Source organism: Dermacentor variabilis, chromosome 3 (assembly GCF_050947875.1).
Source record: "Dermacentor variabilis isolate Ectoservices chromosome 3, ASM5094787v1, whole genome shotgun sequence".
Lineage (NCBI taxonomy): Eukaryota > Metazoa > Arthropoda > Arachnida > Ixodida > Ixodidae > Dermacentor > Dermacentor variabilis.
This window is the reverse complement of record NC_134570.1, coordinates 87,928,799-87,954,971: the sequence shown is the minus strand read 5'-3', so window position 1 is coordinate 87,954,971 and position 26,173 is coordinate 87,928,799. Positions and strand designations below refer to the sequence as shown.

Below are 26,173 nucleotides of genomic sequence, written 5' to 3'. Positions count from 1 at the left end.
ACTTGAGGTAGGTTTGTCTTTTTCTTAGACCGGTTTAAGTGCTTCCATACGATGCATTGAAATTGAGTGTTGTGCAGGTGACAGCCTTAGATTTTGCAACCTTTCAAAACAGGCTAGTAACCTCTCTGAGACTATCATTTATGCATCTCCTACCCCTTGTTTGTAACTGTGCCTACACTTCAAGATCACCCCATGACTGAAATGGCTGCCGAATGGGTCTGATTAATGCTTCCTTGCAATTCTTCAGCTGTAGGTAGGTACTAGACACTTTCCGTATACACTAGGAGACGTAAAATACATTATGGGCTTTTAAAGAAAGGCTAGGAAATGAAAAAGAAATGTCCAGCCTGTACGACTAAAGTATCATAGGCCCACTAGAAGACAGTGGGGAGAAGAGAGTTTCTCGAGCAGCTCCTCATTCCCAGTAGCATTAATTAAATGCAGTGATTGCTTAAAGAGAAGGCACCCTACACCAATATTTAAAATGTATAAGAAAAAGGTGACTATTCTCTATTATATAAATCTTCTGTTTTTTTTTCTTTGCTAAAACAACTATTCTATTATCCATTCTATCTGCAGATCAACTGTTTTACAATGAAGCTGTTTATAGTTAGTGTGCCATGCACTTTTCATGTCTGTTAACAAATCTGTGAGCAAAAACTGTTATAATCAGCAATGGCTTGTGCCACTGCTTGCGTGTTCGTCATCGTCTTCTTCCACAGCTCGCTCCGTTGCCGCTCATTATGCTAGTGTTCCCGTAGTGCTCCTTGCGCTTGTGCTACTGCTTGCGTGTTTGTGGTCTTCCACAGCTGGCTCCGATGCCGCTCATCATGCTAGCGTTCCCATACTGCCCCTTTAAGGATTAGGGGCTCAATCCCATCGCTCGTAATCAGTTGTCAAGATTGGAGTAGGGCATGAATTAGAAAGTAGCTGGCCCATGCCGTCGTCCAACTTATCCACGCTGAGGACGTTGTTGAAGGGAAGGACTGCTTCTCATCGAGAACGAGGAATATGGGTTTGTTTGCTGCCTATACATAAGGACGTTGCAGTTCATCAGTCTAGCATGACTGCGAGAGAAAGTGCCCTAAGCAGCCGCACAACAGCGGTTTATAAACACTCGGTCCTCCCTCGATCCCAAGGTGAGGGAAACGTTCGACCAGTCATCGTAAACGAGTCGCCACTCTGTGCGAGGGATTACACACACACACTTCCGCACAGGTTCATGGTCCTCAACCGATGTCAGACGGACTTCGTAGAACTCTGGGCTTGCGTCAGGAAAGGCACCTTTTATTCCCCGAGCTGACCCCCGCAACGCGGCCGCCGGTTTCCCATTGTCTTGCGTCCTGAACGGCGCGTGGGAAGGGGCCTCGAACTACGTTCCCTCAGGGGCTCCCTCGTTCACAGCAGACCAGGTCGGCGGTGGCGGGTTCAGGCACAAAGCCTGCTTCGTCGCATTCGTCTTGGCTCCAGCGACGGAGAGTCGAGGACGCGCGTATTGTTCTCCACACACAGTCGACTTAGTGACGCCGTGGCTAGAGGTTTGCGGTGGCGTTCCAGGAAAAGTTGATGCCGCTGTCGCAACTGGCTGGCAAAACTTTTTGCCAGCCAGCAAACCGTTTTTATCACCCGTTTCTCTGGGAAGGCACTGATGGCATTGGCCCACTGGCAGTTGATCCGGTGATTTCAGTCTGAAATTCTTTGCCTCAATATGTTGCGAAATGAAAACACTAATCTATGGAACAAATGTATAACACAAATGAACGCGGATGTATAAAAATAAATCTGTATGTGTACTTTTCGTTACGGTGACCACTGATCGAGATAGTAAATGTGTTCGTACCTTTGCTGAAGATTGTGTCACTTCTTTATCGTGTGCTACACAGCGTTACTGGTTATCCACCTTTACACAGTGGAATGTCTCATGATAGACGGCGTGCTCTTGTCTAGGTGAAAACCCCACACAGCTGAAAGGATTGCTTGTGATAACTTGTACATACAATGTCGAAACGCTCATGGATAAAAGCAAGCCACAGTGGAAAAAATTATGTTGCACTTAGTATTAGTCGAACACAGTTATCAAAATAACACTCACTTGGGGGCATCTAGTGTTTTGACATTGATATCTACTGTTTGAGACATGTGAAATAGCTCAAACGTTGGAGTGGAAAATTAGACAACCAGACAGCGGTTTCTGTATTTTTGCTCCTGCTTTCACTTAAATATTATGTTGCCAAGTCGACCGAAGTGCAAATCTTGCGTCGTTTTGTTAAGGTAGTGCTAGGAGTATTGGAAGCTAGTTTCGATGAGATCTGCAGCCGAAGCTTTATCTTCAGACTCCCCAATCTGCTAAGAATTGTAAAATCTGTGCAATAGCTAAAGCTCATTTGTGATTTCAGATGGGGCATGTTATCGCTAGTAGAAGTACTCCAGTGTAAATGTCCTAGAACGTGTTGTAAGTGAAAGCGTTAAAGGTCTTGAAAGACAGCGCAGTGCAACATTGCAAGAAATGCATGCAAAAAAAGAAATCATGATGGTACCTATGCCGCCTTCATGTGGTACTGCAAGATACCCTACCAACCAGAGAGTACTCGCATCGATGCATAGAACGAGATTATTAAAAGAAGTTTCCTATACAGGCAAGAGTGGGAACAACTGAGTCACTGGGATCTAAAAGCTGTGTGTTGCTTGTCAGTATCTCCTGTTGTAAGTTTGCTGCTGATTCTGTACTGTACATAAAGGGAAAGGATCGTTCATGAATGCATATTGAATTGAATTGCATTTATTCTGCAAAACATTTGTGAGGAAGACCAACCAAAAGAAGTTGCACTAATTACGGCTTGTGGGGAGCTTAGACACCTCATACAGAGCACAGCACCAATGTGGATAAACATAACGACGCAAACATGCTTATCTACATTATACTGATTGCACCAGAAAAGAGTGCATGTATATGATGCACAATATATAACTTGTATGTACACATAGCATAATGCCTCATTTGAAAAAAGCACATAAACCAAGAGTATGTATCACACAAAAGATGTCTGTGCAGGGCAAAAAAAAAAAATGCTGTGTTCACATCATGTTTGGGAGATTTTCATTAATTTTAATATTCTCAGGTTGTCCTATACGGAATTGATTATAAAGAATTTGGCTTCATGTAGATAGGGCATTATAAATGCTTTACTGGCTATCTTGCTTGCTTTTTGATGGACAGTGCTCGTAGATGGCATGTCTCTGGTGCAGTCACTGCAGCCTCCTTGAGCCCCTCTGAGGTCTGTGTGAGGTCCATGGTTCAGAGTATGAGAAGCACTTCTCTATTCCAATCTTCCAGGTTAAGGCTGAGTCAGGCAGTTGCAGTCCTTAGGTAAGAATAATGAAAGCGATTAATACATTTGTTGTGTGCATTGATGATTCAGGCAGTGCAAATGGCATCAAATTGAGGCAGCACGCTCTTGTCGTAAGTATATGACAGAGATGTTGCCTGCGACCGCCAGGCTGACTAAAGGTTGTTCAAGGGACTTCCCGTGTCATGCTATTAGTGCTAACACCCTGGGGGGCGAAAAGTGCTCTCGGGAGCGACACTGGCATTGCATCACGCAGCCGAAAACCATGTGGTGATGATGCGGAGTAGCCTGTGTCCTTTTGATAACAGCTGTGCATCCATTGCTATGCTTCATTGCTAAGCTTTGTGTTATGTCATGTGAGGGTAGGAGCTTTGCTTAAGTTGGTTGTTCCAGAGTGCAGCTTGCTGTTTACCTCTGCCTTTCTTTTTTGTACCCTTTCTTGTTCTATATTTTCTCTCTTCTCCATGATCGCTTACGTACTTTCATCAGTGTACGCTTGAGTGCTGTCGTGTTTTGAACCCTGTGTCAAGTTATAAAAAGTTTAATAAAAAGAAAACTGTGCTTTTTTTTAGGGCTATCAGCAGTGCAAATGACGATGCATCTGTTGGAAAGATGGCGCAGGAGAGCTATGACAGGACACTTGCCAAACATCATCCGTGGCTTATCAGGAAAGGAGCTTCTCTAGCCATGTTGACGCTCCCGAAGGTTGATGAGGTCAGAATTTGTTTTTGGGCATGCTATTCTTCATGCTGATTGATCGGGGTACAGAATTGCCATGCATATAACCCGACCAAAAATTGAGAAAGCTTTACAGAAATTTTGATGCAAGTTAAATGCGAATTTCGATGTTAGGTGTGGCTTCATGGCAGGGTGCCTATCTGCCATGAGATGGCTATCTGCTTCAAGGAGGAGCAGCAGTGAAGATGGTGATGTCTGAACATATGAAACAATGTTTCAGGAAGCTTTGCTTTGTGCCAAGTTGTGCTGCATTGCTTTTATATAGGTTAGGTGGTTGTGCGATTATAATTTTGCAGGTTTATGTGGGCCAACCTTTTCCTTCGTTTACTTTTTCGAGGGTTGACAGGGTGTCTACCAACCGGGAAAACCGGGAATTCTCAGGGAATTTAAATAGTCTGGAAAAACTCAGGGAAAACTCCGGGAATTTGTGCCTTTGTCAGGGAAAATTAGCTGTAATATTGAAGGTGAAGCAGTGGCATAGAGGTAGAGCATCCACCTTGCGTGCAAGAGGACCGTGGTTCGAATCCCGGTGCCGCGTAATTTTCCACCGAAATAAAAAAAAAATCTGCGTGTTGATAAAATTGCATAACAGGCCTGTTGTGCGGCCTGATCCCAGTGACCAGAACCGGTAACGCACTCCCTCACCAGAGAAGGATTGGCCACCCTGGTGCAGTACTTGGCCACAATCTCCTATATGAATACAACAATCAAGCCCCGGCCCTCAGTCCCCAGCAGCAGCGAAACAACCGACTACGATGGCGGTCAGACCTGTGACACAGCAGAGAGTGCTAAGAATCCCTGGGTCCGGACAGGCCGCCATTGGAATCTGAACCTGGCAACATTTAACGCTAGAACGTTATCTAGTGAGGCAAGTCTAGCAGTGCTATTCGAGGAATTAGAGGGCAGCAAATGGGATATAATAGGGCTCAGTGAGGTTAGGAGGACAAAAGAAGCATATACAGTGCTAAAAAGCGGGCACGTCCTGTGCTACTGGGGCTCAGCGGAGAGACGAGATCTAGGAGTCGGATTCCTGATTAATAAGGATATAGCTGGTAACATGCAGGAATTCTATAGCATTAACGAGAGGGTGGCAGGTCTTGTTGTGAAACATTGAAGGTCGTACAGGTCTACGCGCCTACATCCAGTCTTGATGACCAGGAAGTCGAAAGCTTCTATGAAGACGTGGAATCGGCGATGGGTAAAGTCAAAACAAAATACACTATACTGATGGGCGACTTCAGTGCCAGAGTAGGCAAGAAGCAGGCAGAAGATGAGTCAGTGGGGGAATATGGCATGGGCACTCGGAATAGCAGGGAAGATTTATTAGTAGACATTGCAGAACAGAATAATATGCGGATAATGAATACCTTCTTCCGCAAGCGGGATAGCCGGAAGTGGACGTGGATGAGCCCGAATGACGAGACTAGAAATGAAATAGACTTCATACTCTGCGGTAACCCTGGCATCATACAATATGTGGACGTGCTCGGCAAGGTGCACTGCAGTGACCATAGGATGGTAAGAACTCGAATTAGCCTAGACTTGAGGGAACGGAAGAAACTGGTACATAAGAAGCCGATCAATGAGTTAGCAGTAAGAGTGAAAATAAAGGAATTCCGGATCAAGCTACAGAACAGGTATTCGGCTTTAACTCAGGAAGAGGACCTTAGTGTTGAAGATATGAACGATAATCTAATGGGCATCATTAAGGAGTGTGCAATAGAAGTCGGCGGTAACTACGTTAGACAGGATGCCAATAAGCTATCGCAGGAGTCGAAAGAGCTTATCAAGAAACGCCAATGTATGAAAGCCTCTAACCCTACAGCTAGAATAGAACTGGCAGAACTTTCCCAGTTTATCAACAAGCGTAAGACAACTGACATAAGGAAGTATAATATGGATAGAATTGAACATGCTCTCAGGAATGGAGGAAGCCTAAAAGCAGTGAAGAAGAAACTAGGAATAGCAAGAATCAGATGTATGCGTTAAGAGACAAAGCCGGCAATATCATTACTAATAGAGATGAGATAGTTCAAGTGGCTGAGGAGTTCTGTAGAGATTTATACAGTACCAGTGGCACCCACGACGATAATGGAAGAGAGAATATTCCAGTGGTATTTGAAATCCCCACAAGTAACGCCGGAAGAAGTAAAGAAAGCCTTGGCAGCTATGCAAAGGGGGAAGGCAGCTGGGGAGGATCTGGTAACAGCAGATTTATTGCAAGATGGCGGGCACATTGTTCTAAAAAAAGTGGCCACACTGTATATGCAATGCCTCATGACCTCGAGGGTACCAGAATCTTGGAAGAATGCTAACTTAATCCTAATCCCATAAGAAAGCGGACGCCAAAGACTTGAAAAATTATAGACCGATCAGCTTAATGTCTGTTGCCTACAAAGTATTTACTAAGGTAATCGCAAATAGAATCAGGAACACCTTAGTCTTCCGTCAACCAAAGGAGCCGGCAGGATTCCGTAAAGGCTACTCAACAATAGACCATATTCACACTATCAATCAGGTGATAGAGAAATGTGCGGAATATAACCAACCCTTATATATAGCTTTCATTGATTATGAGAAAGCATTTGATTGAGTCGAAACCTCGGCAGTCATGGAGGCATTACGGAATCAGGTTGTAGGCGAGCTGTATGTAAAAATACTGAAAGATATCTATAGCGGCTCCACAGCCACCGTAGTCCTCCATAAGGAAAGCAACAAAATCCCAACAAAGAAAGGCGTCAGGCAGGGAGATACGACCTCTCCAATGCTATTCACAGCGTGTTTATAGGAGGTATTCAGAGACTTGGATTGGGAAGAATTGGGGATAAGAGTTAATGGAGAATACCTTAGTAACTTACGATTTGCTGAAGATATTGCCTTGCTTAGTAACTTAGGGGACCACTTGCAGTACATGCTCACTGACCTGGAGATGCAAAGCAGAAGTTGGGTCTAAAAATTAATCTGCAGAAAACAAAAGTAATGTTTAACAGTTTAGGAAGAGAACAGCAGTTTATGATAGGTAGCGAGGCACTGGAAGTGGTAAGGGAATACATCTACTTAGGGCAGGTAGTGACCACGGATCCGGATCATGAGACTGAAATAATCAGAAGAATAAGAATGGGCCGGGGTGCGTTTGGCAGGCATTCTCAAATCGCGAACAGCAGGTTGCCACTATCCCTCAAGAGAAAAGCATATAACAGGTGTGTCTTACCAGTACTCACGCACAGGGCAGAAACGTGGAGGCTTACGAAAAGGGTTCTACTTAAATTGAGGACAACGCAACAAGTTTTGGAAAGAAGAATGATGGGTGTAACATTAAGGGATAAGAAAAGTGCAGATTGGGTGAGGGAGCAAACGCGAGTTCATGACATCTTAGTTGAAATCAAGAAAAAGAAATGTTCATGGGCAGGACAGGACATGTAATGAGGAGGAAAGATAACCGATTGTCATTAAGGGTTGCGGACTGTATTCCAAGGGAAGGTAAGCGTAGCAGGGGGCGCCAGAAAGTTAGGTGGGCGGATAAGGTTAGGAAGTTAGCAGGGACAACATGGCCACAATTAGTACATGACCGGGGTAGTTGGAGAAGTATGGGAGAGGCCTTTGCCCTGCAGTGGGCATAACCAGGCTGATGATGATGATGATTGGAAACTTCATATGGCAGTCATCATCTACCTGCTATAATCAACTTCACATCAACACTACCCATTATATCTCACAAACCGCATCATTGGAAATTACAAATGGCAGACTGCTCTGTTTTCGCAGAAAGTGCCAGACTGGAGGAGCTTATTTTAACAGACCTAAGCAGTGACGAAATCAACGAAAAATTTACTAACTGTATCATTTCTGCAGCTGAAAAGGCCATTCCACAATCTTCTGGTGTTGTTCGGAAAAAGGTGAATCCTTGGTGGACACATGAATGCACCGTAGCAAAAAAAGCAGCAAAATAAGGCTTGGGGAATCTTACGCAGATACCCAACACATAAAATGCTCAATTTCAAACAAGCCAAAGGGAAAGCTCAAGATATTCGGAGACAGATGGAAAAATTGTTTGGCAGAAATATATATCTACAGTTAATAGCACATTCACATCCATAAGGATGTGGTAACAGGTCATGAAGTTTAAGAGGGACTACTGATCATACACAATGCCCCTACTCGCTCCTTCAGGCACTCAGACAACACTACAAGAAGAAGCGAATATACTTGGGGAGCATTTCTATAACGTCTCTAGCTTGGCTAATTATTCAAACACGTTCTTGAAATAAAAACTGTCGGCAGAAAAGGAGAAACTACCAACTGCTTTTATGTCAAGGGACAAATACAACTCTTCATTCACTTTACAAGAACTTAACAGGGTTCTCCGTGCTGGCACAAAAACTGCAGTAGGCCCTGACCGGATCCATTATTCCTTGCTTGCACACCTGTCAGAAGCATCTGTAGATGCTCTCCTTAAATTTTTCAACAAAGTATTTGAATCTGGAATCATGCCAAAAAGTTGGAAAAGCGCAATAGTTGTGCCTTTTTTAAAAACAGGTAAATATACCCCACATCCTCAAGCAACTTTCGACCCATTGCCCTGACAAGCTGTTTGGCAAAATCATACGAAAGTGTCGTAAATGCGAGATTAACATTCACGCTTGATATATGGAACTTCATTGATTTTTATCAGTACGGCTATAAAAAAGGGTGTTCAACGATGGACCACCTCGACTGACTTGAACGCGAAATACTTGAAGCATCCTGACACAAACAGCACTGCCTGGCAGTGTTCTTTGATCTAGAAAAAGCATATGACGCCACTTGGAGATTTCGAATCTTACGTGACTTTGCTGAGTTAGGAATCTGTGGCAAAATGCTAAAACTTTCTCGCTGATTTGATGTCCAACAGAACATTCCAAATCCGTCTAGGCACTGTGCTCTTGCTCACATTTATCCAGGAAAGCAGTGTGCCACAAGGTTGCGTACTTAGCACAACACTCTTTATAATAATAATGAACTCTGTTAACAAAATCATTCCTCTCTGTTATGCACTCCATATATGTCGATGATCTGCAAATAGCGTGCCACGCCTCGAACTTACCAACATGTGAAAGGCAGCTCCAGATAACAATAAATAAACTAATATAGTGGGCTGAGAAAAATGATTTCCGCTTCTCTACTCAAACGCTGTTACAGTGCTATTCTTGCAAAAATATGGATTGTACTTAGACCCGGTTTTAAAATTGAATGATGTGTGCTGCCGGTAAAACAAGAATATAAATTCTTGGGAGTAATCTTTGACAAAAGACTAAACTTCCTAGCCCACATTAATACACTAAAGATTAAGGCAAATAAAGCATTGAATATCCTCAAAATTTTATTTCATAAGCACCGGGGTTCCGACCGAACGTGTTTTTTACGTATTTACCAGTCTCCTGTGCATAGCCTTTTAGACTATAGCTCCGTAGTCTACGGCTCAGCCAGACAGTCCTACATCTGACGACTTGATCCAGTACACAACCTTGGACTGCGACTGGCAAGTGGTGCCTACAGAGCATCACCTATTCAAAGTTTATACGTTGAGTGTAATGAATCCTCCTTACAGCAGCGCAGAGCATCCCTCACTTTTTCCTACATACTCATAATTCAGTCATCACCGCAACACATAGGCTACAACATCCTCACACAATGCAACTCCCGCTTACACTATACAAATAAATCGAACATGATTAGGCCGCTTGTCCTGCGGTATGAGCAATATTGTTGAGATTATGACATTCCTCATGATGTCCTCCAGATTGCCAAAAAACCACAACGGCTGCCCCTGTGGTACGATTTCACAGTTATGTGACTGGACGCTAACACGTCTAAAGAAAAGAGAGACACCCCACACGAACACATTATGCAAGAATTTCGTGCTCTTCAGCACAAATATCAAAATAACATGAAATATTACACTGATGGCCCTAAAGCAAAAGAACACGTGGGTGTGGGTCCGTAACGGAAAATTGGGAAACAAATATTCGATTATCACAGCACGCCTCTGTTTTCGTGACCGAAGTTTACGCTATATGGGTTGTCGTTAAAAAGATAATCACTGATAAACGCAAAAATGCAGTCATATACACTGATTCCTTAAGCACACTGAAGGCTCTACATCTGAAATCTGGGTGTGGACCCCTGATAGGAGACATTCTAAACATGGTGCCACTTAACAAATATGGGAGGTCAATTTGTTTCTGCTGAGTTCCAAGCCATGTTGGGATACTGGTAACGAAGCAGCTGATAGATGTGCATCAATGGCAGCGCACAAAGACTACAACACTTCCATATAAAGATAGTATCCATGCGGTTAGAAAAGCCTTAACATCAAAATAGCAACACGAATGGGACCGTTGTGCCGACAACAAGCTACTTCTCACTAAACCCATAGTCATTGAGTGGAAGTCATGTTATCATCAGGAGCAGTTCTTCGAAGCAGTTTTATGCCGGCTACGCATTGGGCACACACACCTCACACATAATTATTTACTTACGAAATAAGAAAAACCAACATGTGAGAAATGCCAAGAACCACTAACAGTTATGCATATAACACTGACATGTACACACATTGAAACACACAGACGAAACCTTTTGCACAACTTATATCAACTACACATACTACCTTTACACTCTGCTTTAATTTTAGGTGATGATCCGCTAGTCTCATTATCTGACGTGCGTAAATTTCTAGACACTGGATTTTTACATAAAATATGCATTATTAACATAGGCTTTTCCTTCCTAAACTGGATTCCTAAACTCCTCGTGTTTTGCGCAGCTTAGCCTTAGCCGCTTTTGCACCATTAAACCACATTTAACTAAATATAGGCTTAACCTCGGCTGAAAGCGATCGGCATTGACTCAAACTGTGTGTGCGGATGGCGAGGGCGGAAGTTCGTGCAGCCTACGCCTGTAGGGAACACAACCTCTCATGACAGGTACTTCTCATGCCATGCACCAGCTCACGATTGTCGATTCTCTATGCTCTCGTCACTGTCGTCTGCATAATCCCGGCATGCTCTGCATGGAACACTCCTGACGTCATGCACAATGCGGCTTGTAACTGCGGAGGAGGCAAGGTAGGGTGTTCTAGGCAATGGACGGTTCGCAAAATAGTGAGTGCCATCTGGCGCACTACAGGCAAAGCTGCAGCGCTCTGTGTGTGAGAGTATCCGGTTAGAAAGTGAGTTTCATTTCTCGGCTTCTGCCTGGCCTCTGCCGTGGCAACCGCATGTGTTCACTGCAGCAGAAATAATTGAAGATGCAATCACTCCGTTCCAGTTTTCGTACATGTATGGACCTTCGTCTTCTCGAAGCGTACTATTCCAACTGATCGCATGTGGCAATATCTACTTTCTATAACTGCCACTATTCGCCAGGCACATCGAGGCTTGGCACCGAAGGAAGAAGATTACATTAAAAATATAGTAAATTCGAAGGCTGCTGATGCCAGCACAAGATTGATGTGAGTGGCATGCACTCCTTTAATAAAGAGCGGAGTGCGCGTCGTCGAAGCACGCTGCCGATGTGTCGCCGAGTGTCCGCACTTGCTTTCCCAGACTGGCCGCGCGCAGCTGCGGCCAGTCTGGGAAAGCAAGTGCGGACACTCAAGCAAAGAGAAAGCAAAGCAAAAAAAGCAAAGAGAAGCAAAGAGAAAATAAGGCGTCTCGCCTTATTTTCTCTTTGCTGCTGACAGCGTATAGAGAGAACTAACTCTGTGTTCATTTAACCACGACATAGTCGCCCAGACGCTAAAATGCTCATGAAAATAAATGCTTTATGACTCGCTTTGTTTTCACTGCAAGCACCGTCGGCTGCTGCTTCGACAACCGGGAGCTAGGCCTACCGGCTCGGGCGATTGGCGGCTGCCGACAAAGTCAGGGCGCTGAGTGTGATGCTCCACTTAGGAGAGTTCACTGTACTAATACGGCCCATCTGCTACAAAGCAAACTTTCATGGAGCTGTTTGTCTTATTACGACGGTCCTTTTTCGCGTATGGTAAATACGGGAAAGCCTCAAACAGCACGCCATTCTTTCGGCTGTGTGCACTAACTGCCACCGATGAAAATGGTAGGCCTTGCTCACTGGCCATGGGTGTCGCCGGTTACGAAGAAGTCTGTACACCATCAGCAGAAAAGAGCAAACCAGGTGAACTCTGCCGCACGGTGGTCGCTCAGTGCTGCCCGTCAGCGACACCAACTGCCCTTGGATGGTGTTTTTCGATCACTTCAGTGGCGTAGTACCGGGCGCTAATAGTCATATAAGGCGCACTTTCGACATCACCTTATAATATTTGTCATAAGTACATGTAAGCGACAGCTGAGTGACACCGCTGCGCTTTCGCAAGCGCTGTCCGTCCTCATCCATCTTGAACTTTCCACATTCCGTCAAAATGCGACTGCGTTTAAGCTTGCTGGCTGAAATAACCTTACGGTGCTGGCATATGACATTTCAGTAGCCGCAAGTAGCTCGACGAGAACAGGCTCCGCGAGGAGCGAGCAAGTTGTATGCTGTGATGGCATTTCCAGCCGTCACTTATCCATGCTTTGCTCGCCAGATAGCTCTTCTCTGACGGAAACTGAAATAAACTTGTGCTCCGTTTGCTAGTGAAGCAATTTGTGCACAATACGCAACACGATTATCCCGCCTTTTCACGAAAATGCCGCGATCAAAACCGCCACAAACCGGCGTCACAAGACACACTAGGGCTGCGTTGGTTGTTCGTCTGCTTCTCTATCTAACCATGTAGAGGGCGCTCGTGGCTGCCGTGTTTGCGCATGCGCAACAGTATTTTTGGAAACTGTCAATTAATTAAATTCATATGTAAAAAATCTGTGCAACTTTCAAACCTGCTTTTTTGAGGACATGACGGAAGTGCTCAGAGGAATGTACCCAGCGAATTCCATTGACATCCATTGACATCGAAAAATCGCCAGACTTGCCCTTTAAAGGGTAATTTAACATCTTGCGAACTATGGAGTGGAGCAATCGCCTGCTCATTTGTGTTCGCCCATTTATGTGTGCCTACATTCTCAACATTTTTCTCAGCATAAATAGTCTATAACAGGCACCTGAATACAAAGGAAATACACAATAATAAGCTTCAAAAGGTGTTGTATTATCTATACTTCGGCATGCTTTCTGAATACACATATGCCAAGTTGGCAGGACCCCGACAGATGACTCCTGCGGTCCCGTACCATCTGTCCTAGAGAGTGCATGACATTAGCGAGACTTCTCTCTCTCTTATAGTACAGTTCATAAACCTCTCATGTTCTTCCGCTGTGATTTCAACACAGGACACACCAAAAGAAACACAGGAGAGAACACTGACTGGCAACCAGATGCTTTATTTCCAGGAGCGGTAAAAAAAACATTTGCAAATAAAGCATTTGGTTGAAACTGTTCCTGGAAATAAAACATTTGGTTGCTAGTCAGTTCTCGGCCCTGTGTTTCTTTTGCTGTGTCTTGTGTCACGCTGTTTAAAGCTGTTGTTTGCCTGTGCTAATTGCTTTGAGGAAGTTACCAGGAAAAATCCCGATTTCCCCCAGTTTTTCTCTCTAAAGATAGTGCTTGATTTTAACCTTCTGAATTAAAAATAAATATGAAACCCTACAATGAAGGACCCTGTTTATCATGTATATAGCATTTGTTTTTGATTTGCTTGTCGAGACTATCATTGTATGCGTGCGACCTGAAAAAGCTGTAGCATTTGATTTTGCAGCATAATATAACATTTCTGAATCTAAGCAATAAACTCACGGTATCATTACGAGTGTGTAACGTGAACGTTTAAATATTAGGTTGTGGTGCGGACTAGGTGTTTTTGCTCCCATCTTAAGCTCACCGAATTGTTTGGGGGTCTGGAAGTCGGGCTTCACCAATGGCATTTTTGTGTAAAGGCTGTTTTAAAACGTTTTTGTTTAGCCTTTTTGGGGATGAATTAAGAAAAACAATGTGAACCTATGTTCAATTTCTTTATATTGCAGTTTACTGTACTAGGAAATGATTGAAAACTCATGATTCAGTAAAAAATTAACACAGTAAGAGATCGAGAAGAATGTCTATAGCCAATTTATGGCTAATGATATGTTGTCCCAAAAATATTTCTCATCTACAGATAGTATGTATGCACAGAAATGCCTGCAGTAGACTTCCATTAATTCCATTCTGGCTAATACAAATTTTCAGTTAATTCAATCCTGACCTATGGTCCCGACCGGCGCCCATGCATTTCTATGAATCTAAAGTTTCGTTATTTTGATCCTAAAATTGACCTTGGCCGGTTAATTCGCACTTGACCGATTAACCCTAGAAATATTTTCAAGGAACAACCGTAGCCATTTTGGGCTATAGTTTACAGGGGGTCTGATTACAGTATTTATCTGATTATAACACGTGCTTTATGTACATATGATATGTACATATGATGTGTACATATGATAAGTACATATGATATGATATGATCTTCTCTGAGAAAATTGTGCCATAAATTGCCTGTGCGGTGCAAGAAGATACGAAACAAGAACCACCTTCGCTGCGTTTGTATGCTTCGCAGCATAACAGCAATGTACCGCGGCCAAGCTGACTTGAATAAACCGTGCGGTGAAGCTGATTTTAGTAAACCGGCCTGCATAGTGCAACTCATATTGGAATCATGTCCATTTTTCTTGCTAGAAAGTCGGCTGTGTGTTAGTTACTTTGTTTAGAAGTTTTAATGTTATTTCTGTGTTAGTTTTCTACTTCAGACTCGTAGAAAGTGGGCGCACGTTAGATTCGGCAAATACTGCCAAATGAATCGGAAGTGTGCTTTCGTATTTTTTTCTTCAGCCTCTATAATTCGACCCGCCAGATAATTCAGTCAATTTCATTGGTCCTGTTAGAGTCGAAGTAACGGAAGTCAGTTGTACTACTATCTGAGATGTAGAAAAACGGGGGGGTCTCTCTATTACTTCTTCAAGAGCATGTGTGGTACTCCTTATGAAGCAAGGCGCAACACAGAGCACCTTGTCGCAAGCAACACGCACGAATCATGTGCCTTTCCTTTGCTTTACGCGCTAGCACCTGGTCGTGCATGCATGGCACTTGTGCTGCGTGCGGCTGCCTTGGTTGAATGGAAAGCTATCGGAAAACATGATAGTGGTGATCCACAAAAGATGATAGCATCGCTTTCATGCACACTTTAAAAGTAGCAGGCCATGTGCACGCTACCACGGAAGCGAGTGCGGTCAATTCTCTTAACTCGGCAATAAAAAACAATATCACAGTTCTGGAAACTGCATCTAATAATACATCTAAAGTGGACAACATTGATGTATTATACACCGCTCTGAAAGATACCATAATAATGCAACTAGGACTTCTGTGAAACCCTTGTAAACATTGCAACTAGGGGTGAGTGAATATTCAAACCTTTGAATAGTAATCGAATATTACACACTAACTGTTCCTGTTTGAAAATGAACTATTTGCTTTTTTAATATTAAATACTAACCAAATATTTTGCAAAAACTGAATGTTACAGTCTGGTTCCTGTTCACCAACTGCTGAAGAAAGTATCACAAATTATCAAAGTGAAGCAATGACTAAAGGTTTTGAAGCAATGCAGAAAAAAATGGGTAAAACAAGCTTAGTTTTTGGTTTCTTGGCAGAAGCCTACATGACAACCAGTAATTTTAGCTTGTTGGTAATTTAGTGTTTTTGGCAGTCCCGTCGTGTAGTAGTTTTATCAGTTTTATCTGCTACGCTTCAACCAATCCTCAACTACAGCCAGTGATGTTTTCCTTCCAATGGGCCCTTTTACATGTGTCTAGAGCACACAAGTCTTTCATCAGCTTCTTTTCTTTTTCTGTTTCCAGAACTTCTGATCTTGTTTTGGCAAGCATTTGTCTAGTGTTTTTAAAAGCTAACCATATACAACAGCCATTCATTCTTAGAATGATTGCTTGCCACCTGTCTCTAAGGATGTTGAGAGGCTATTCGTGTTGGTTTTAATGACAATTGGTGACCTTGTGTCTAAATCTGATCGTAATTGTCTCTGATAGCTGTCTCTTATTTAACTAGTTAGTGCAAGCATGAAACCTAATTATGCAAAAATAAATATTCCTGCCATAAGTATATGCAACCTTGTTCACTACTCGATATACTTAATAATCATATTCAAAAAATTTAATACTTGCCCAACTCTAATTGTAACAAATTAACGTAAGCGGTAAATTAATGTAACAAATTAGCCTGCTCTAGATGCTTTAACAGATTCAATTTACAGAACTGCAATATCTGTTTTTAGTGCAGAGTTGCAGACTTGTACACTTCGTGCTTCGATATTTTTAACGTTACAAATTTTTGGCAATATTTGTGAAAAACACCAGGCGCTAAATCAAAATTCTGCTCCCTACTGTCAAGATAACTTTCCCTCTCAAATGGAACAAATTTTATTCAAATTGGTGCATGGGTTCTGTCATAAAAGAATTTCTGTGTTTTACATGCATTTGAATAGGTGGCTTCGGAGTTGACCCCAAGCTAGAGCTTCCTTTTAAGAAGCAACCTATATCTCGAGGCTAACCCCAATTTCTTTATTGAAATACATCTGAAATTTAGAAATGCTTTGATAAGCATTTCTAAATTCCTAAAAAGGGAAATCTGTTACACTTGAGAGAGAATTCTAGCAACTCTAGGAAGCAGAATTTCGAGTTTGAACGTCTAAATTTTTTTCAAATACACCTGTAAATCAGGAACCTTAAAGAAAAAGTACAAGCACAAAGTATACAAGTTCGTCAATCTGCACCAAAAAGAGATATTGCAGTTCTGTAAACTGCATTTGTTAGAGCATCTCAAATGGACGAATGTGATATATGAATTTACAGCTTAAAAGAAATAGTTAAAATGTTTGCAGGAGTTTTGCAAAAGTCCTATTTGCAATTGACTGGTGTATTTCAGAAGTGTATAATAAATGCATTTGTTTGTGCTTCTTACAGAGTATGTGCAGTTTACAGAATTGTGATATCATTATTTATTATTGAGTTAAAGTGTTAAAATTGAGTACCTAAATTGTTCAAAATTTTGCATTATCCAAAAATTTAAAAAAAAACGTTAATAGCACAAATTGAAAAAAAAACTTCCTTAATTACTAGATCTTAAGTTCTTTAAGTGCAGCAGACCTAGTTGAAATTGGTTAAGTGGTTTCCAAGCAAAACAATTTCTTCATTCTCATTTACTTATATAGAAGCTCCCGAGCTAAAGCATAAGAGGGAGCTTTGCCTCAGGGGCTCCTATCTAAATATGTGCAAAAGGAGGAATCGGTTTTCTTGGCAACGACTTAACCAAATTTGACAAGGTTTGTTGCATTTAAAAGGAAAGGTTAAAATCTAGTCATTATTGGCAGCAAATTTTTGATTTAGGTCGTCAATGTTTTAATTGATATTGTCGAAAATCGCAAATTCTCAGAAAATGAAACTATAAAGTTTACAGCTCTAACTCAGCAATGAAAAACAATATCGCAGTTCTGGAAATTGTATCTTATAGTGTACTAAAGCAGAAAAAAATGGATGTATTATACATGGCTCTCAAATGTACTACTAATATTTGAGTAGTACTTTTGCAATACCCTCGTAATCAATGTAACAAATTCACGTAAGGTATAAGTTGATATATCAAATTTGTCCACTTAGGATGCTCTAATGGATGCAGTTTACAGAAAAGCAATATTTGTTCTTGGTTTAGATCTGTGAACTTGTATACTTAGTGCTTCTATTTTTTTCAAACTCACCGATTCTGGATAATTGCTTTTAAATAATTCAGGCCTTAGATCGGAATTTTGCTTCCAGCAGTCACTAGAATTCTACTTTCTCTCTCAAATGCAACAAATTTTATTAAAGTTGGCTCAGGGGTTATCCCAGAAAAGTGTTTCTTCGTTTTACATGTATTTGAATAGGCAGCATCAGAGTTGGGCTGGAGCTAAAGCTTCTTCTTAACTACTGTTTACTTGAAAATAGTTGTCAGCAACAATGTGCTTTGGTGTCATTTCTTGTAACATTGGCTTTCAGCGGTAGTGTTTGCTTTCTCGGCGGTATTGTCACCAAGGTATGCGTGTGTTTGCAGATTTTTGGAAAGGCATTGCCCGACGAAAAGAAAGACCTGCGGCAACTGGTGTTGTCTCTCTCTGAGGAAGCCTACAAAGTGTACAACTTTACACAGACTGTCTACGAACAGAAGAACCTTCTTAATCTTCCTTAACGCTCCATCTGACCATGTGCGCGAGAGCGGTGGCCCCCCCCCCCCAGTGAAGACAGTTTTTGAATGACCCTCTGAACAAGAGTGTTCTCAGCAAACTGATGAACATCACTGCTCTTGGTAGAACAAAGCTTTCTTTTTTTGTTGTTGCCGGGCAACAGTGTTTTAAATGTGTTTGCGTGTACACCGTGCTGCCTCATTTGAGCTGCCATGACTGGCCTCTCAGTTCAGAGTGAATGCAAGTTCTCTGTGTGGGTGCCTGACACCTGCGAGGTGAAAATTTAGTCTTTAATAACAACTTATGAAGTTGTCCTTTCTTGCAGTAGTTACCATTTCAAGTGCCAGCTTGAGCTGCAGTAATGTATAGATATCTTGTTTAGCAATTATGTTTAAGTTTCGATTTCAGATTTAATTCATGATATTTCTTTCGAAAATGAAGCACTATGCTCGTGATTTTATTGCAATGTGGTCTTCTGGACAGATTATAAGTGTGTGTGAGGCCTACAGCCGGGAAGTCAATGTTATAGTGAGAGCAGTCTTAAGAGTAGAGCTTAATCTCTTTTGTGCCATTACGGTTTAAGAGAGAAGATATGGAAGAAAATATGCTGTCTGGGAAAACGTTCTAAGTGTATAGCCCGAACGGCGTTATTTTCAGCATACCTTACTGTTAGCATATAAACTGAGAAAGTATGTGAACAAGAAGTTGGCAGTGAGGCTTTGCTATGATGTCAAACCTGGAAATAATGATTTATCAGATATAACAACATGAATATAAAATGTTTGTCACCTATCAGCATGTAAGAAATATATGCTTATAACAAATATTGGATATAACGAAGGTATTTAAGTGTCAGATGTGACTTCTTTATTAACGAGGCTTGACTATATTAGTCAAGTTAAATCCTGCATAGGCTGATTCACTCATGTGAAAGGCCGAGCTCAGTAGACCTTATGTAGTTGCGTGGTATGTTGCAGGACACTTAAGTTTAGAATCAACTCCGCAGCTGCTTATGGTGTAATTGCTGATCAGGCAAAGCAATAGTGGCTAAATGCAGCGAAATGCAAGACTTTGTTTCTAATGTGAGTCAGGATATAAGGCATGTAAATGTGCCATTGCTCATTAACATACTGAAGTATTTTATGTTTACTTGAATGTGCTGCTTCTCAAAGTAGAATGATGTGACATTGCATTGCAGCACCATGTCTTGTCCACGTTGATGTCAGCGTCGAAGATGGCAGCATATTGCCTTGTAATTTATGCAGGGCAAGTAATCTATTATCGAAGTACTTCTTTTCCTTTGATTCTTTTGATTCTATGTGTCACAGTGAGTGATGGATCTTGAAGATAACAGTAGTGCAGCAGCGAGAGGCCTGCGTACTAATCATGCAAGTTCAATGCAGCAGTTAAATGAATTTCTATGGAATTTGTATTCAGATCATTTTGCTTAGCAGTGAAGAAAGTTAGGACAATAACAAAGATAGTTTTGTGTGATAGTGATTTGACACCTTTAGAAAGTGAATGAAGTGGTGTTTGTGACTCCTCGATAATGGCTTTGTTGCCTTTTTTTTCCCTTAGTAAGATTTAAAGAACAAATGAATCATGCCATCAGCTTCAACTACATGAACTGTGACAACCATTATACCTTTACAAACACAAAAAAGAAGCTCAATTATACCTGACCACATGCAGCGACATCAAAACTCCTTGTGACTGAATCTTTCTTTGTACACATTAGGGGTTGGATGATTGTACAATGTCACTTTAATTTACAGTCCTGAAAGGTGTTGTCACATGATGGAAAACTTGTTCATGAGCCATCAGTAAGACTCAGCTGTAAAAGCGTTTGTCTGTCAGTCTTTGCCTTGTGACTTGCATGTAACTTAACCATTTCCTGCACTGTTTTTAGCATAGAGCTGTAAGTGTTTGCTTACAGCAATAAATTTATCTTCAACTAATTATTTTTAAATGCAGTAGAACCTTGTTGGTGCCTTTTGAGGTTGTAACAATTCATAAAACATTGAGAGAAACGTCAGAATCATGTTACCCGAATGGGGCATATTTTATCTTCTCCACTATGAGCATATATTGAGAAATATTGTAAAAAAAAAAAAAAAGGATGTAGCAAGGGGAATTTCTTGCTGTGACCTTTTGCAAGCTAATGTCTGAAAGGAACAAAACTTTCATAGAAAGGCAAATCGTCAGCTCCTGTGCATTATATAATGTGTGTGTGCGCACTAACTTATGAGAAGTTAAGCACACTTCTTTATGTAAACTACAAGTGGAAGTGCGGAACTGGTTTCGTACTCCAAGTACATGGCATTCGGTATGGCATATCAACCTGCTATATGTTGTAGGGATTGCCATATGGTTTCCTGCATAAATTACTAGAAGGAATTCTGGTGCTGCAGTTGTTCAGCTAGCGTAGGAAGGATGGCTAGTACATGGATTTGTCTGATCTCTGTGCTTGTGGCTTCACACCTTTCTGTGACGTTATTTACTGGGCTTTATCTGCCTTTACTGGCCAAAATATTAAAGCAATCCTGCATTTCCAAATGCAGAAGGCAATCGTCCACATGCAGGATTGGGAATTTTTCCATTTGTAATACAATGTATAGTTGATAATGAACGATTTGCAAAGTCACAAAGCCGTTTAAGTCAAGAAATGTGAAGTTTAAGCAAATCCATGCATTCCCATGCAGGCTGAACCACCATGCGTGCAACTCCCATAGGGAACTCTGGCAACTTTTGTAGAAAACTTAATAGCTTGAGCTGGGCTATGGAATGCAAGCTTTTTACTTTGGTGCTTGTTGAATACAGTCTGTAAGGACTGGATAGTGCTTTTAACCTAATTGCAATTAAAATTTGCATCCACACTCCTCATTGCATCTTGTATTCCACATCTATCACCGAGGCTGTGCAGTTTTGTTTAAATCTTGCATGGATCTACATATTATATAGTTGAAAGCAGGCTGCAGTTATGCATCTTCTTTTTGCTCATACCTCTCCTTGCGTCATGTACAATGCACATTGAAACTTTTGTGTTAGCCGATAGAATGTTCACCTTTGCTGTTTTTGTGTACAATTGTTCACTTTTTGTGGATTGTTTTACAATTATGTTGCTGCTGCTTGGGTTTGTTAACCGTGGCAAGTCTTCTTGCCCCAAGTGTGCTAAGCTTTAGCACTTTCCATTTGCAGCTAAATAAGTTTGATTGCTAAGTTCAAGAATTGTTTCACGCCATGCAGCTGAAACACTTATGCATTATGATATGCATGAGCAAGTGCGTCAATATGGTCCCAGGCCATGCAAGAAGATAACACACACTGCTGTTTCAGAAAGTGCAGTAAAGTATTGTAAGCAACCCCAACACGCATGCAGTTTAGTTTCTCTTCCATCACATCAGCCTGAAAATGAACTCTGCACTTATTTCTTCTGTTCACTTGCAATGACATTAATGGGATTTTAACTTTGTATGCTTTTTTTTTTTTGACGATTCTTTCATGTGATATGCTTTGCACCAGGGGCCGAATTCAGAGTGATTCTCAGGAAGTTTTCCTGTCTCAGCAACTAACACGCAATGATGTGCCATGTCACACTGTATATTTATTTGCAACTGGAGAAAGGAAAGAAAAGGTCTGAATGAGGTGATGCAGTGGCTGTAGTCAATTAATTATTTTTCACAGTCAAATACCCTTCAGGGTTCATCACACAACTTCCCGGTCTGCGCACCTGTGTACGTGATTAATATAGCTGAGTGCACTGCCTTCAACATTGGCTCATTTCATTTCCCACTATAGAAACAGGATTGGAAGGTATAAGTTATGGGAGCATGCTGGGAGCATAATTCCTTGCGGAATATTTCAGGCTTTAAACTGCTTATGGACATGTAAAAACATTTCTGTCATAATAATGTTGTAAAGTGGCAGCAGTAATGTTACATCTTTTACTGGAGCACCACAACTTTAACTCCTCATACAGTAGTGCACGATTGGGTAGGTTTTACATGAGATCGCACATAATTGGAACTGGATTTCACAGAATTGAAGAGCGTGGTAGAGAAGCTGTTTGTTTGCTGTTTATGACTCTGTAACCATCAACACGTGCAGATCTGGGTTTTTTGCCAAAGAGTAAACGAACAAGATTTGCAAGACTAGGCAGGAGGGAGCAATATTTATTATTGTAATTTTTGACAACCATCTGCACAAAACAGAGCTGCTGCTGAGTGTAGCAGTATAGTCGACTTCCGTTAATTCGACCTCGACGGGACCGACAAAATTTATGCCATTATCTGGTGGGTCGAACTAAGCGAGATGCAGAAAAAACGCCAGAACAGACCGGCAGTATTTGCCGAACACCCTCGAATTAAACATGCACTCACTTTTTATGTGTCCAAAGTAGGAAACTAATGTAGAAATAACATTGAAGATACTAAACAATGTAGAAATTTAACCCTCACCTAATTTTTTAGCAAGTGGAAGGGGCAAGGGTTTATTGCACAATGGCGGCCACTTTCCTAAAGTCTGCTTTGCCGCAGTACATTGGTGTCAGCGGTAAAGCATACCAAATCTGTTTAAGTTTCGTATCCTATTTCACCACGTGGGCAATTTTTGGCCCAATTCTCCTGGAAAACATAAGGCACGCATGAGAATCAAATAAGTAGCATAATCATACATGTTGAGCTATGGTTGTTTTGTGAAAACCTGTCTAGGGCTGATTAGTCAAGTTCGAATTATTCGTCGAAGGCCAATTATAGGACCGAAATAACGCAAGTTTAGGCCCATAGAAATGCATGGGTGCTGAATGGCACCTTCATTCAGGATTGAAATAACCTAAAATTTGGATTAACTTAAGTCTATACAATTTCCTTTGTCAGCTTCACCTAATATTCTCTTGTCACTAAGTGGCACTCGACATTCGTTGGATGATTAAACATGCACAATTACAATGTTATTAAAGATTTCGTGGGGATCTCCCCCTGCATTGCTGCAAATTGCAGATGTGCTTCACTGTTTGACGAAAGTCTTGTCCATGACCCTCCCCCCCTCCCCACCTTTCTTTTTGCTCCCTGAATTGTGTACCGATGTCAATATTTGCCAACAGAGTGTTGCTGATTTGCACCAGTTTTTAATCGGTAATGTTGAAAACAGATTTCTACTGTGCTTACTGCAGTTTGGAAGCATTCTTTTTGACAATCATGACTGTCACTGCACCTTGCCCGTGGAGCTCTAGTCAAACTGCACTTAGCATTTGACAGTCAATTATCACCGAGCAGGGTACTTTCTGCCATTTGACAAATGTTATGTTTTGTTAAATATATTACTGTGAATTGAGTGATCCCATGTTAGTAATACTTCTAATGGTCATTTCAGCAGTGTGATTACATATGCTATGCAGTGTCATTGTTGACATGTTTTGCTTTTTACCTTTCATTGGCATGTTGGCAGGTGATCTGATGTCAAGTCAACATGAAGTTTGTATTTGTGTTTCGTTTTTCTCTGTTCAGCTGCAGTCAAATGTCACACAATTCAGCTTGACATGCAGCTTTAGCACTATTGAGCATGTTTTCTGATAGAGAACCTTTGCACATTATTTGTAACAGGGGTATGCAAAGGCCGACTTCAAGGGATAGAAAATGTCGATGGCCAACACAGATAGGTTGTAACTCATCATTGAACTTTTGCTGATGAGTATTACCTTAACCTGGCCTGTTGTTGGCACGATATTTCACTAATTTTGTCAACCTAATCAAAGGGCACTATGAGATTTTATAGTGTTTTGAATGCCTGTGGTGGGCGAGAGTAGTCCATGACTTCTGTTTTTTTTTGTGTGAGGTTTCCAAAACATAAATTTAGGTGGCTCAATTACATTCGTGGCAAAAATTAGCTGTGTGTTTTGTATAGATGGTTTGCATTCAGGTAATCATGCATTGTCAGTGGTATGCTTGCAAATTGGAGAAGTGGGATTGGTGTAATGCTACATAAGCTAACTGAGGCTAGCATTGCACTGTGAAATATATATTTAGGAGAAAGGTAAATGTGCTCATGTCATTTATAAATTGGTTTGCTTAGTGTGTAAGTGTTACAAAACAAAAAACACTGGAGATCAGTGGCATGAACATGCATTCCGCAGATCAGATGTCTTATTTGCTGCATTCACATTTCCCGTTGTAATTGACATAATTGTTAAAGTGGATGGCTTGTTTGTACACAATCTTTTCCAGCTTTGTATTAGTGGTTGTGCGTTATGTCTATTTTGTATAGTAACTGCTTTTGTATTTTTATAAGAAAACTTTATATATACACTTTTAGAAAATAAATTTAAGAAGATGGTTCTGGAGAGCTGTGCATATTTGTCATTTGGTGCTTGACTGAGATATCAAGGACAGTTACTAAGCAACTGCATTCACCATGTTTCAAGAACTGTCCCAGAAAAGAGTCCCTGCAACAACTCTCGAAATTTGAACATATTAAATACAAGAAGCTGGTTTTACGTCGGTTTCACCAGACAACATTGTCAAGAATATCTGGGTCTAACATTCCCGCAGCAAGATGCCTGCAGTTTCGTTGAAAGGAGTGCTTGCTCTTTCCTTCATATTCATGAAATCCCCGGCATTAAAAAAAAAAAAAGATATTCCTGAGCACCTGTAATCGCCGTGATGGAGCCTGCCTATAAGGGTCATATGTGGGGCTGTCTCTTTGAGAGAGGAAAGGTGGACGAGATGGCTTCACAGAGAGTTGTATTGATAAAGGTGGATGCATGACGTAATGCTCCCTTCTAGTTTATACCCGTCTTCCATGGCAGCGACCATTAGCCAGATTTCTTTGGATGTCACTACTAAGCACTGGCGCTGGTGTAGACGCAAGGGGCGAAATCACTCCACAGGTGGCGCAATCTGCTTGCGGAGGACGACACCAGCAGTGCTTCAATACTCTGGCCTTCGAGATAGGGGGCGCAACGGAGCGTCACATGAGTGGTAGCGTCGCGCCGCACGATCTTCATTTCGTGCCGATACAAAAGCTCTGCTTGATGATGGGCGGAGCTTGCTTGACTTTAACGGACGTCGTTTCGTTTCTGCGTTGGCACCGAGGCACAGCTTCTAGCGCAGTCCGAACGGCATAACAAAAGGGGGGGGGGGAAGAGCGAGGGACAGGTGACAGTTGCGAGGCGCGCGATCAACCGCGATTTCTTATGAAAATGCACCTAAAACGTGGGCATCCTTTCATTAAGCAATCAATGGAGCGATTTTAGTGCAACTTGTAGCAGAATATTGAGTTTCCGTCACTCTGTTTCCTAAAACAAGTGGTCAACACCGTGGCTTCATTGCTTGCTATATATATATATATATATATATATAGTCATATCGGAAACGAACAATCACACCAAGTGCAGCATATGGAAAATTATTTGCCGTTCCTAATTGAATTAGAAAAAAAATATAAAGTGGAAATCAAAGTCGATGAAAAAAAAAAAAAACGCCGCCGCTGGGATACGAACCCACGTCTGCGCATTTGTTGGCTTCTTATGACTAATAAAATCGGGTCCCTCAGTTTCTTCTCGTTCATACACCCGACTAAGTGCTATGTTCGTTTGTAAGCGGAGCGTTTGGGAGCGCTGAAATCACGGTGCGCAAGCGGACGTGTCACGTGGTGAACGGACAGACACGTTCTCCACGAGGCTTACCTGGACGTGTATCGCGACGACGCCTACCCCTCCTGCGGGCAGACCTACACTCTAGCACACATGCTCTGGGAGTGCGGGTCGACATACCCCAAGTTCATCAAGGAGGAGTGAAACTCGCTTCTGCGTAGCCCCGCTCTAGAAAAGCGAATC

General features: G+C 41.7%; 1 protein-coding gene across 1 annotated transcript in view; it reads left to right on the top strand.

The window, feature by feature from the left end:
• Positions 1-24,687, top strand: part of LOC142576007 (ceramide-1-phosphate transfer protein) — a 29,354-nt gene extending 4,667 nt beyond the window's left edge. Inside the window, exons 3-4 of the mRNA XM_075685880.1 lie at positions 3,920-4,061; positions 18,213-24,687. Of these exons, the coding sequence (XP_075541995.1) occupies positions 3,920-4,061; positions 18,213-18,347 (277 nt within the window). The 3' untranslated portion in view covers positions 18,348-24,687. The remainder of the gene's footprint in view (positions 1-3,919; positions 4,062-18,212) is intronic.
• The last annotated feature ends 1,486 nt before the right edge of the window (positions 24,688-26,173 follow it).